The sequence below is a fragment of the Pristis pectinata genome, chromosome 5 (assembly GCF_009764475.1).
Source record: "Pristis pectinata isolate sPriPec2 chromosome 5, sPriPec2.1.pri, whole genome shotgun sequence".
In the NCBI taxonomy this organism is placed as follows: domain Eukaryota; kingdom Metazoa; phylum Chordata; class Chondrichthyes; order Rhinopristiformes; family Pristidae; genus Pristis; species Pristis pectinata.
In genome coordinates, this window is record NC_067409.1 from 37,457,305 (window position 1) to 37,471,995 (window position 14,691).

Here is a 14,691-nt window from a genome sequence, read left to right on the forward strand (position 1 = left end):
ATCACTAGATATTCACCAGTTTAAATTATCAGAATGACTGCACAGCATGTAAAATGCATTTTCTGCCAGTCCCTTCACCAGTCAACACTACCTGAATTCTCCTACTTATCTCATTCTTTGGGGAAAGAGGGAATGCACATCTATAAATATTAATAAGCTTTATTCAATTGTTAGAAGAATGAATGGGGGATGCTGGGAAAGGGGAAGGGGAGCAGCAGTCAATACAAATCTCACTGAAGCGCAATCTTGGGAACCTCTGCTGCAATGCATCAACAAATACTGGATCTTTTACTGAGCTAAAATAACATACATTCACTTTAAATTGCAGAGGTGTAAATACTACCAGGTGGTAAATTCTATGCAACATGTGAATTGAATTCCTGCTCTTCCTTCAATCAGTGAGGATTGGTAACAACATCTCTTCCTCACTGATCATCAACACAGGTGCACTTCAAGACTGCACACTTGGCCCTGTGCTCTACTCTCTATATACACAGTTAAGCACAGCTCCAATACCATCTTCAAATTCACCGATGACACCACTGTCATTGGATGAATCACAGGTGGCAATGAGTCAGCTTACTGGAGCGAGATAGGACACCCAGTTGAGTGATGCTGCAACAACCTCTCACTCAACGTTAGCAAAACTAAAGAGCTGGTTGTTGACTTCAGGAAGGGGAAGGATGGTGAATTTGCGCCAGTCTACATTGGAGGATTGGCAGTAGAAAGTCAGCAGCTTTAAATTCCTGGGCGTTAACATATTGGATGATCTGTCTTGAGCCCAGCACATAGATTCAATCAGAAGGAAAGCTTTACTTTCTTAGGAGGTTAAGGAGGTTCCCCTTGTCACCAAACACCAACAAACTTCCACAGATGTACTGTTGGAAGTATCCTGACTGGTTGCATCATGATCCAGTATGGCAGTTCGAGCATGTGGGAATGCAAGAAGTTGCAGAAAGTAGTGGACTCTGCCCAATATATCATGGGCACATTCCTCCCCACCACTGGTAGTATCTACAGGAGGTGCTGCTTCAAGAAGGTAACATCTATCAAAGATCCTCATCATCTGGGCCATACCATCTTTTCACAGCTACCATATGACAGGAGGTACAGAAGCCTGAAGTCCCACACCATCAGGTTCAAGAACAGCTACTTCCGTTCAACCATTCGGTTCTTAAACCAACCGGCAAACCCTAATTACTACAGTTTAGCAATACTATGACCACTTTGATCGCTTTGCACTAAAATGGACTTTTTTTTGTTTTAATTGTGTTTCTTTCCTTGTAAAAAACTATTTATAATTTATGTTTAATTTATGCTTTTCTTGTGAATACTGCTTATATGCTATGTGCCTATGACGCTGCTGCAAGTTTTTCATTGCAACTGTGCATATATGTACTCGTGCAAATGAAAATAAACTCAGCTTTGACTTTTCATCTTTCAAACTTAGATGTACTGGTATTTCTCTGGGAAACCAACAGTGTCAGTAATTTTGCCAAGGGTGAAACCACACATTTAAAAAGAGACAAGGAGGCCACTAGAAAAAGATAATCATTTTATCTTATGAAATTGCTGAAATTCACATATTGTAATATTACGTCCCACATTTTCTCTGCTATTGTGGCTTATTTTACAACTAATGCCCCATGTGCCAGAAAATGTGTTAAACACATCTCACAATGGAGATGGTGTTGCCCAGCCTTCACTACAAGCATTCCTTCTGTCTGACCTTTACTATAAGCATGCCTTCATTTGTATCTATGGTGAAAATCACATTGTGCTTCATTCTAACATGGTTGCTGAAGCTAATTTGCTTCTTGTCTAAAGTTTTGCCTCCATGGCCTGCAGATGATGACCAGAAAATATAATCAAGCACCTCCTTTGAAGCCACTGTATTTGCCAACCTTTTCCAACTAGCTTCAGTGTCAAAGTAACAATCTCAACTTTCTACTTTATGTCCACAAATCCTTTATCCCTCTGTCCCACCCAGCAGCATTCCTCACAATTCTTTATAACAGCCAACCAGTCCCAAGTACTTCTTAATTCTTCTCATACTCATCATCCTACACCCTTCATGAATGCTGTTGCTCATCCTCTATTTCTTTAGCTTCCCATATTCCTCATCATGCCCTCCATGCTGTTCATATGTTTTTTCTTAAATACTCTCTTCTATCCCAAAATCTCCCTCTCCGCACCTACAAAGTACATTTCCCTGCAAAGTATATTTCCCTGTCAATCCTTTCCAGCCTCAAAACTATTGTCCTCCTTCCAGAAACAGCCATAACATGACCCATCTGCTGGGATCTCTACCAGGATAGACCTTTCTGTTAAAATTGTGTTCTGCCAACAGGATACTGTAAAGTGTTAAATGTGCTTGCATGCTGAAGGCCTCAGATGTCATATAGGTTGCCAAGAGTGCGTGTTAATTACTTGCAAAGGAAAAAATATTAGTAGCATGCAGATAGGACAAGGAACTGGCAGCAAAAACCTGAAGACATCCTTTGGATTGATGGCCCATGGTACTGAATATGCTACAAGACATGGTGAAACCAATTGTTGGGTGATTCCCTGGGTATTAATGTAACTATAATAAAATCTACAGCAGAATTCCAAGCTTCTGCTATAATTCGACCATATTCATATTCTTTACATGCCCAGATAGAAACAATGCCATTATCTGTAAACTGAACCCTCTTCAAATGTAGATATCCATAATTCCTTATAACACGAGGCCATTTTAGTCCATCAGGTCTATGCTGGCTCACAGAGCAACCTTATTCCTCTACTGGTTTTCCCTGCAAATATCCTCCCTACATTTCCATCAGCTCCCTCCAGATCCTTCCTTTCATCCACACACTGGAGAACCAGAGCAACCACAAAGAACGTGCGAACTCCACACAGACAGGACTGGAGGTCAAGATTGAATCTGGGTCACCGAAACCATGAGGCAACAGCTCTATTAGCTATACACCACTCTTAAATACAAGTACATTGCAAATTATAATTGCAAGAGGAAGTCTAAATCTGCAGGACCAAAATAGCCAGGAAAGGTAGAAAATATGCCCAGGAAGCCAGAATGTGGAAAAGAAGTTGCACAGGTAAATAATGGTGAACGGATGGTGGGTTTTCTAAGCAAGGGTGAAAATTTTGATTTCATAACAGAACAGGAGGCTAATGCAGACCAATATGACAAATAGAACAACACTATGGTCTGTTTTTAATCAAGACCACTGCCAAAACAATATTAGGAGCTTCATGCAAACCATATTCTATATAACTTATTCAATTGCTTGATTGGAAAATTTCACTTGAGAAAGAGCGAATGGGGTTGCTTCCTTTGGAAGCAAGAAAACTTAGTTGAGGTATATAAAACTGAGGCTCAGGTAGTGTGCACAGGAAGGATCTATTTCCTTAAGCAATAAGAATAGCTTTGGAGAAAGAAACAGGTAGGACGAAAGGAGTGTTGAGGAATTTGTGCCTTGCAAACCAAACCTGAATGCAAACCATACAGAAGCAGCAGTTTGTAACTCTCTGCTGCTAAAGGCAAAAACTCTCATCACATTTAAGTAGTACCTGAATGAGTCATAACGTATTAGATCATTGACTGATAACCGGGAATTGGGAATAATCTTAAGATACTTTCTTGGTTGCAACTGACATGATTCTACATATGAGAGGCATTTGAAATGATAGCAACTAAAGAATTATTCAACACAAATTCAATTAAGTTAGCATGCAATCTTCAGAGAAAGATATGGTGGTTCAGTTAAACCCTTGTAGTTAAATGGTCAATCAGAAAAGAATACATTGTTAACTATAGAACCATTTAGCTAATACATCGATTACATTGTTTTCCTTTCAAGGAAATAGTTAATAGTACATGCACTTCCTGTTCACAATCACTTCATGAATTTTGTTACGTATTATTATTACATAATTCCTTACGTATTATTCTAAATTGCTGTCAGCATTTCTACAAAGTTTCTTTTGTCAAACTGTAAGGATGCAGTTACATGCTCTGACTAATGTGCCTCCACATTATAGGCTTCTGAAGCCATTGTGCTGACTCTGTCACAACTTTGAAGACAGGAACAAGTTCCTAAAAATCAGGATATCCAGCCTCAAAAGCAATTTGAACAGTTTTCTCCATTATCCTGCACTCATGAGATCTTATTTTCATAAAGTAACCAAAATATACAAAAATCTAAAATACAATAAAATATCTCAATCTAGGCTTAAAAACATGTAAAACCAATGAAATGTGAATTAATTTCCTGGATTAAATGGATCTTTCTTTACTGATGAGAATCTGGGCAATATCCTTATTATAGTCTATTATATTGCACAGTTGATATCTGGCCCTTCCCTCAATCACCCATGTCATCAAGACATATCACAGAAAGGTTCCAGTACCTTAAATTGTCAATCTATTTATGTCCATGGATGAGCAAAGCAACCCCTAACAGCTCTTAAATTTTTCAGCCTACTGCCCTATCAGACCTCAGCTACTGGCATAATGCTTAGATCTGTATTAAATTGATAATGGAATGGGATTAATTGACAGGAACAGGACTTAAAACAACTGAATACCCAACTAATTTCTTTAAAATATTAATATCAAAGCATATTATAATAGCTCAAGGTACATTAAAGTGAGGAATTGATGCATTAGAAAATTGGTTCTCAATGGGCAACAACTGATCCAATTCCTATATCGCAATATTTATATTAAATTAGCTTTCTCTGATTATATAGAGACACTCATTGTTAGCCTGACACAAAGTATAATCTTTTGATAGGAGCAGTTTACAATGCAAAGAATTTTAATAACTGGAAAACTATAATTTATAATTGAAACCAAATTACCTTCAGGATCGTATGTTTGGAATACTCTTCTAGCTTGTTCCCAAGGAGATTCTGGGGCAACTAAGGACATTTCCTGGAAAAAAAAGTACCCCATGTCTCAAAAGACCTGTAGTAATTTTTTGGTTCTTTTAAAGAATAATACAAAAGATTTGCATAGAAAATTGCTGTGCCTCAGAGCATTTTGAAGCACACAGAAATATTTCATTATGACAAGAAATATAGATAATGAAATGCAACATCATAAAAAAAATGTAGTCTTCTGCACGCAACAATTGGCTGTAGCATACTTTTCCATGCCCAAAATTGGATGATATTCTAAATGCATCTCAACTCTTCTCCCTTGTATTTGGTGCCTCCATTTTTGAAACTCACTATTGTATATTTACTTTCAACTTTACCAAAGCTCAGCAATTTGAGAGGGCCTGAGGCCAAAAACAGGAACCCCCAGGCCTGAAATTCCTATAAATCTAATCAAGCAAAATGAAAGTGAATTGATACAAAGAATGAAAGCTTGCCATTCAGCAAACTGGAATTCCAATTCGAGACATAAGAATGGAAGAATCAGAACTTCATAGCACACTTTTAAGAGGCTTATAGAGACACCAACACCACCTTTCAGAACAAGTCCCCTCTACCCCCACTCCAGAACAAGCATAACATTTCATTTCTGCAAAATAATTTCCACAAAAATTCTTGTGCAAGAACTACTTTTTTCTTTAAGGTCAACATCCAATGAAAATAGTAAAAAGATAACCTAGCCATTTCAGAAATGCATTATGAGTCTCTATGTAAACTAGCAGCTAACTTTCTGGTAAATATCTACATACCATGAGTTTAAGAGTTAAAAAAACAAACTATGGCAAATGAAAAGTATAACATTTTTTGTTTGGTTTTCCAAACTGATGTTATCTGTAAATCACTGGAACGCTACTTCTACAATCTGGTTTAAAATATTCTGGGTACTATTTCCGGTGTTCTTTGCCTTGAGACAATTTGAATTTGGCATCAGACACACATTTATAAATGGTACTGCTTCAAGCTTCTGTTCTTTTGAACAAAAGTTATGTACAGATTCATTCTCTGCCAAATAGAAATATATTTGTCATTTAATGCAGCCATTAAGTTTTGCTGTGGCAAGCCTTAAAGCTTAGGAAGAATGCCCACGTTCTTACACACCATACTTTAGCTACAATATACAGTAACAAAATCTTAATGTCAGTGAAGATTTAAAAACATCAATAAAAAGTGTTTCTTGCAACTTGTTTTACTCTTCTAATCCTCTGTACTTACATTAAAAGTACAGGAAGTCCCCAGATTACGAACGAGTTCTGTTTTTGAGTCTGTTCGTAAGGTGAATTTGTACGTAAGTCGGAACAGTTACGTACAGTTCACATCTAGTGTCAATTAGTCCTAAATCACTACAAGCTTCAATTATTTATTGCTATATATTAAGATCCAAATGGAATTTTGATTCCAGTTTCATTATAATTCCACACGTAATGTGAAGCAATCTAAAATACAAGCAATCTAAAATACAGCGTAACTTGTTATCGCCAGGACATGTGAAGACTGTCATCAGTCTTGTGTGTTTGGTGTCATTCATTACAGTACTGTGGAGGTACAGTTACCACAGAGTGAATTTTGTGTATTTGCCGACTGACGGACAAAATCAACTTAAGGACATCTGTAGAAACGGACCTCGGTCATTACCCGGGGACGAACTGTCAGGGGAGAGTGTGTGCTAGAGAGAGAGCGCGTGCTAGAGAGGGAGAGAGAGAGAGAGAGATGGTGACCACTCATGGTGTCCCTCATCATTCGGAACTCCTCGAACATCCCTGCCCTGAAATAGTGGTACAGACTGTAACACATGAAATCCAGGATCCAGCCGTCCGCCACCTCCATCTCCTGGAAAAAGTCAACACTGACAGGCAAACCGTTCTGCGCTCAATTCAGCGCCTTCTTCCCGCCGTTCATAAGTATGGGTGTTCGTAACCCGGGGACTTCCTGTATCAAACAATTGCTAAGTAATCTTACCATAAGATCAGGAAAACACAATATTTTCAAATGTTTTCTTTCAATTTCATTGGTTCCTTTTAAGGCCCAGTTCAGTGATTACCAGATTCCCTCTTATTTTCTCAATATTTTGTTTGTTTTATTACCCAGACAACAGAGTACAAGTAGGATCAACACAGGAAACATCACAACCAAGACCAATCCCATTTTCATTCAATTTTGATGCATGATAATTGAACATGGGAACGCAGATGTATCACAGGTGATAGAATTTCACTTCCCTGGTTCATGAAGTTATCCGACTTCTTAACTGAGTTGCAATTATGTGGTAAGACACTCAAAAGTTTGTCGAATCTTTGTTCGACAACTAGATTACTAAAGCCAAACATAGGACCCCAAATAAATTCAAGTCTTCTTTTGGGTGAAATATTAAACAGAAATTTTAGTTTACTTTTGCACTGTTGGGTGGGCATAAAAGATCCTTATGGCGTCATTTTGAAGGAAAGAATGGGAATTAACACTGGTATTCTGACTAATATTTATCACTCAAACAACACTGTTAAAGTTTGATAAGCAACTAATTTATCCAATCATCACACTGTTTATAAGATTTAGCCATATACAAACTGGTTCCCAAGTTTACCATATTACAGTATGGCTACACTTCAAAAGTAGGTTCTGAAACCAAAATGGAAGGTTCTGTAGAAGTGCAAATCTTCATTATATGGATGTTCATTTTATTCCTTAGTCTTTGCATATTTATGGTATGCAAAATGCTTTCTAAATTATACAAAACCAAATAATTTGCTTTCTGAGTGCATTAGATATGATTCAATTAGGTAAAATGATTTGACCACATCAAGCTCTCCTTATAGTTAAGGTTTAAAACTGATAGGGAAGAAAACTCTTACTACCAACAAATCTCATTTCTCATTTACTCTAATACAAAACACTGATTATTCCTTACCTGCATCAATACGTGGAAAACAGTGTGTGAAATGTTAATTATGAACAGAAGAAAGTTGTACAGAGGTCTCCATTAACATTCCAAATCAATTATTAATATTGATACTAGACATTTTTAATGCACAAAATTTGGAAAGGCTGTTTAAAAATCCTCAATTTTTAATACTACACTTAAATACTAATTGGACTTGCATAGCAGTAGATGAGCACACAAGCAAGATAAAAAGAGCATCTCCAGGGACTGAACAGCTGTTCCCCCAAGACAATCACATTCTATTTATTACATAATATTCCTGATCTTGCTCATAAATGTCAGCTGTTCCTCTAATTGGAAGCATGTCTGGGGTTTACCAAAGGAGGCCCCTGCTGTCACCAAGGACAGGCAACTGGATTCTGGTTTGTTTCAAACCAGCAAGGTAGATTCTATGCACCTGAATCTGGTTAAGGATGGGCAGTGGGGAGACTATGGGCAACCGTTCATTCCATGCAGCAGGTTGGGCCTGGCTGGTAAGATTTAGTCTAACATTACAAATAATTCAAACAAAAGGGCATGATAACTGAAAGAATTTTCTTTCCATAGAAAATATATTCATCAATCAATGAACAGGAAGGATTCATTAAAGATTTTTTTTCAACAAGAGTCTTCTGGATTTCTCCTGCCCACTTCAATTTTTTTTAAGAAATGTGCACCCTCAGGATTCTGCATCCCCTTGAAAACTGCACCTTTTTTTTTTGAAGTCTCATTCTTCCAACCAAAATGGATCACTTCAGTCTTCTCAGCATTAAATTTCACCTCTCTCTGCTCTCTCCAACTCTTACTTTGCTACATTTACTTTCAGAATTTCATGACATCTGTAAACTTTGAAATTAACCCTATATTCCCATATCCATCAAATATGCATCAAAAAAAAAGCAATGGCACCAAATTGTGCTGTGGGGACCACTATTTCCATTCACAAAAGAAAACAGTTTATCACCGTACTTTTGAGTTACAAACCAATTTTTTTTTTAAGTGTTTCATCAGGGTCCAGACCCATTTCCAGTGCAAGATTACTGGACTGGTTAATGGTTGGTTTTCCCCACTCTGGAAAATGAATTCGCAAAAACAATTATTTCACTATACGCAATTCCAACAAACTCTTAAAATGAACTACAATTTGGTAACCTCAAAAATATAAATATTAAAAGCAAAAAAAAAATAATTTGTGGTTCATATGGTTTAAGATAGTTTCAAGGGCAAAAGCTCTGTAGGAAGTGGAAAGTGAAATGCAAAATTTGAAAGACTAGAAAACCCAAACAACAGCCAATTTCTTAAAATAGCAGCATGGTTTGCTTCAATTGTCAACCTCAGTTCTTGGCCTTGAATGAAAATTACACTAAAAGTTTGTAATAACAAATGGAACTCTGGGAAGAAAGCAAAGAAAAAAACACAATGAACAACCCAACAGCATTACCTGATTTAAATGCACATCTAATGAGAAAAATCTAGCTGCTCCCAGTTTACTGATCCAGAGATTATGTATGCTGTGATCACATTTCCTTCCACAAGCCACTTTTTTGTTCATTTTTACTTTGAGAATAGATAATAAATTTCTACTCATTAAATTAATGGAGGGAATTAATGAATGGGCTACAAATTTGACATGGCAATCCCCAGGCCCAGATCTCCAAGTGCACCTGTCATACAAAACAATGAAAGAGCATAACTTATATTGCTTACCCCATCTGTGCATAATTTTTAAAAAATTGCAAGCCAGTAAAATATTCAGGCAACCCCCACATTATAGCTGTTTGGTTTATGGAAATTTGCCCTTACACAATTCACCACCCAGAAATTTGAGATACAGAATAAAATTTGCTCACTGAATTTGTGGAAAAGAAGTAAATTAAAAAAAAACAAAATTTAACAAGAAGTTTAACATCTTAACCAAACAGTTAAACAAAAGCACTTTCCTGGTATGGTACTGAAGTGTCAATCTAGATTAATTGGGAATTTATTGCTAATTGGTTTTTATTAGTGTCACCTGTACCAAGATACAATGAAAATCTTTTGTTTGCATGTCATCCTGACAGATCATTCCATACACAAGCACACTGAGGTGGTGTGAAAGGAAAAAAAAACAGAATACAGTGTTACAGTTACAGAGCAAGTGCAGTCAGGGATGGGGCTGAACTCAGGTTTGAGTTGGCATTAGCACGTGCATAAGAGGTACATTCCAAAGAAAGAACAATTAGTATTGCTAATTTAGGTATGTCGATAGAACACAAAGGTTTTCCCAAAGTTCTAGAAATTATGCAACTCTATTTTACAGCTTACTTTGTTGACCTCAATATCAGCCCATCATTTTTCTACCAAAACATATCGTGGATTGCCTGGCTATTATGCCATTCCCAAATCCTTTTGCTAAAGCCAGCAATGTTCAGAGAACAAGATAATAAAACTCTGAAGTGAATTACACATTTACATCTAAAATATTAACTTATGTTCTTTCCATTGATGATCACTGATCCACTGAGTATTCAGTGATTCTTTCAAAGAATTCTAGCATCAATAATTTTAGTGTCTACTCTAATAGAACAGCATACATTTACATCTACTTTTAAGGGTCTGCTTAACAATCTCAAATTGATCTATATTACAAATTCAATAAAGATCTTAATGGTAAAATGTGAAAAAATATTAAATAGAAATAATTGTAGATAATTATTGGGTAGAAAACAGAGATTTTTACCTGCAAGTTTTAATATTCGTTGGCCACTTAAGCAAAAGACCAACATTTTTGTTTGCCTGCACAAGTATTGGCAGGATACGTGGGACTAAAACATGTTTCCCTGCTTCACACGGATCTACCAATACTCAAAAACATGTAATCAACCAAACAGTGACTTAAAACTTGCTGTTTGTGGGATCTTGGCAAATGTAAATTTGCTCCTGGGTTTGCCTATATGACAATTTTTTTTTGTTACAGCTTTATGAACTTAAGAAATATCCCATTGGCAGTATTCAGCTTTGGGATAGATGCCACGGAAGAAGTTTCTATTCTGCCCCTCCTTGGCACCGGCAACTATTACCTCATGACAAATGGATACTCTAAGCATGCTTTAAACCACTGGCTCAGCACTAAATGAAGCATAATCCCATAAGGTGTTAGGATATAGGCAAGTTACAGTAGTACTTAGGAATGTTTCAAAAAAAAACAAAGTTACTAATGCTGTTCTTCTTTTAGTCAGCAAAATTTGAAGGGACCACAAATTGGAATCTTCAGAAATCAGTATTCCTAATTTCCTTTAGGATTTAGTCAATTGGCACTAAAACAAAGGGATGCAATGAATTGTGCTGGGACCCCTAAGGGCTAACAAAGATTCTAGGGCAGATGCAACAATTAAGTGTTTTGTTAAGACTGCTGAATAATGTAATTCTTTGGAATCAAAAATTAATCCATGTTGCAAATTCAATACACATCATAGAAACTTCTTGCGAACAGACTTTTATGGTAATATGTGATGTTACGGACTCAGTGAAAGTCCCTTTAAGATAGAGAGTGTGTGTATGTGTGTGTGGGGCGTGCTTACGTCAATAGAAGATAAAGGACGTAATGACGTTGTTGAAGAAGTCAGAAGAAGAAGAAGAAAGAGAGAGAGAGAAGGGAGAGAGACACCAGCCTGCTTGTTTTCTCTATCGATGGATGAGAAACAATAACTGTGTTTGCTACTGAAATCCATGTATGGAAGTTGGAAGTAATCCGGTGGAGTTCACTTTGTTGCTGACCTGTAGAAGGAAACAGGTATTTGTATGTGGACGACCACGGTTCGGATGCTTTTCGGGGTGAGGAAGTCACTACCGAGTAAACACTGAAGTGTCGTTTGGGTTCCATCCTGGAACATTTGGGTTTCGTATGTACTCTCTCTATGTTTTTCTACATCTACATCTTATCTTCAGACAACGGTGGTTGTTGAAGAAGCCCTTGCTCATGTTTCACCTTATGGCTTGCGGAACTGAACTTTAAGAACCATTCAGGAACTGGGAGTTTTGGACTTTGTCACACACACACACGAAGAGTTTAGTTTTGGGGTTAACGTTCGAGGTTTAACATTCTTGAATTCTAACATACTAACATTATTACTTTTATTTTACATATTATCATAAGTAGTGATTAATAAAATAGTTTTTAACACTGAATCATGCTCAGTGTGTTTCTTTTGTTGCTGGTTTGTGACAAAATTGGGGGCTCGTCCGGGATAGTTCCCAAGGTTAACGAGTGTCGTCTGGGATTGTACCCCAGATTGACGAGATTTGTTCGGGATTCAATCCAAAGATTTTTGAGGAAGGTCTGATAAATTCTTTTTAATTGGCTTGTGTGTGTGGAAACCAGCAGCAATGGATATTAAGGCATTTTTGGAGTCACCAACCCAAAAGGGATTGGAGGTGGCGAAAAAGGATGATCTGATAAAGATTGCTACAAGGCTAAACCTTACAGAAGTAAAGCAGTCTATGAGAAAGGCAGATATTCAGAGACTGATAGCTGGCCATTATGTGGAAAAGAAGGTGTTTGAGAAGGAAGTGTTAAAACAGTTTCCTGGCAGTGAAATAGCAATTTCTGAGGCACAGGTGCAGCTGGCAAAGATAGAAGCTGAACGAGAGCAAACCCAGTTAAAGATAGAGGCTGAATGAGAACAAACCCAGTTAAAGTTTGAGGCAGAGGAGAAGGAAAAACAGAGGCAGCATGAGTTACAAATGAAGCAAAAGAGTTTGGAATCTGATTCTGATGATGGTTTTTCAGCCAGCAGGGAGGTTCGATTAGTCCCTCCGTTTGAAGAAGATCAGGTTGATCAGTATTTCCAACATTTTGAAAAGGTTGCTGTGAGTTCAAACTGGCCAAGGAAAGGATGGGCTCTTATGGTACAGAGTGTGATTAAAGGTAAAGCTCAAAAAGCTTATTCTGCTTTGTCTGTTGAGGATGCAGCTGATTATACCAAGGTAAAACAAGCTATTTTGAAGGCCTATGAATTGGTCCCTGAGGCTTATAGACAAAAATTCAGAGACTTGAGGAAATCTGCAGATCAGACTTATATGGAATTTGCCAATGGAAAGAGAATATGTTTTGAACGATGGTGCCTGGCTAAAAATGTAGATGGGGATTACGATAAATTGACAGAATTGATACTGGTGGAAGACTTTAAAAGATGTGTTCCAGCTGAATTAACAACATATTTAAATGAAAAGGCAGTGGAAACTTTACAAGAAACTGCTAGGTTGGCAGATGATTATGCTTTAACCCATAAATCCAAATGGGGACAACCTAAAACCTTTCAAAAGAGTTACAAAGACAATCCAGGTAAACCAGAGATTAAATTGGGAGGTAATCAAAAAGGAAAGGATGAAAAGAAGCCAGGGCTGGAGAAACCTGTTGAGCGTACTTGTTATTACTGTAGGAAACCTGGCCACGTGATATCTAATTGTGCCCTTTTGAAGAAAAAGAAGGAAGCTGGGCCCAATGCTTGCTTTCAGGCAATTAAAAATCAAAAAGGTTTAGGAGATGCTGTTAAAGATCAGTCCTTGCAAGAGGTAAAAGCAGAAAAGTTGGAGGAGGTGAGAAAAGAATTCCGTTCGTATGTATCAGAGGGTTTTGTTTCACTGAATGATGAGTCACCCCAGGTGCCAGTGAAAATTCTTAGAGATACTGGGGCTAGTCAATCTCTCTTGCTGGACAGTGTTTTAAATTTTGGTGAAGAAAGTGACACTGGTGAAGTAAATCTAGTACGAGGTGTTACAGGTGAGACCATGTCTGTCCCTTTTCACAGGGTGATTTTAAAGTCAAAGTTCGTAGAAGGACCAGTCGAGATAGGGATAAGACCTAGTTTGCCAGTGGAAGGAGTTTCTTTGTTATTGGGAAATGACCTTGCAAATGGAGAAAGTGATCCTGTGGTACGGTTAACAACCAAACCAAGGATTGATGAGTCTGAGGATGATCCAGATGTTTACCCATCATGTGCAGTGACTCGAGCTAGAGCTAAAGAATTAGCCGAGACAGACAGTCCGGTGCAGTTTGATGTAGTTCCTTGTGACAGTCCTAAACAGGAAGAAAATTTTGATGCCTTATCTGAGACTTTTCTGTCTTCACTGGAGGATCAACATCCTTACAGTGAGCCTGAATTTAAAGATTTGTCTTTGTCGAGGAAGGATTTTATGGTGGAACAGACAAAGGACCCTGAGTTGACAGAATTGAAAGAAAAAGCACTCTCATGTGAGGAGATTGAAAAGGTGCCAACTGGATACTATGTCAAAAATGGAGTGTTAATGAGGAAATGGAGACCTCCTCATGTTCCTGTTACTGAGGAATGGGAAGTTATTCATCAGGTTGTTGTTCCAAAAGTTTATAGGGATGAGATTTTAAACCTGGCCCATAGTATGCCTTTGGGTGGTCATTTTGGTGTGAATAAAACTGTAGGGAAGATCTTGAAACAATTCTATTGGCCTGGTTTGAGAAAAGATGTGGTGATGTTTTGTCGAACCTGCCACACATGTCAGATGGTAGGTAAACCAAATCAAAAACCCCCTGTGGCTCCTTTGAAACCAATTCCTGCTTTTGGTGAACCCTTTTCGAAGGTGATTGTGGACTGTGTTGGCCCCTTACCAAAGTCTAAGACTGGAAATCAGTATTTGTTAACCATCATGTGTGCCACTTCTAGATTTCCAGAGGCAATACCCCTTAGAAATATTAAGGCCAAGACGGTGTCAAAGGCTCTTGTAAAATTTTTTACCTTGTTTGGTTTGCCAAAAGAAATCCAATCTGATCAAGGTAGTAATTTTATGTCAAAAATTTTTCAACAAATAGTCTATGAGCT

At 37.6% G+C, this 14,691-nt stretch overlaps 1 protein-coding gene across 1 annotated transcript in view; it reads right to left on the reverse strand.

Moving 5' to 3' along the window:
• The window catches only part of mindy3 (MINDY lysine 48 deubiquitinase 3), a 105,347-nt gene that overhangs the window by 42,293 nt on the left and 48,363 nt on the right, over nucleotides 1-14,691 (reverse strand). The window contains exon 11 of the mRNA XM_052016617.1: nucleotides 4,867-4,939. Coding sequence (XP_051872577.1) covers nucleotides 4,867-4,939 — 73 coding nt within the window. The remainder of the gene's footprint in view (nucleotides 1-4,866; nucleotides 4,940-14,691) is intronic.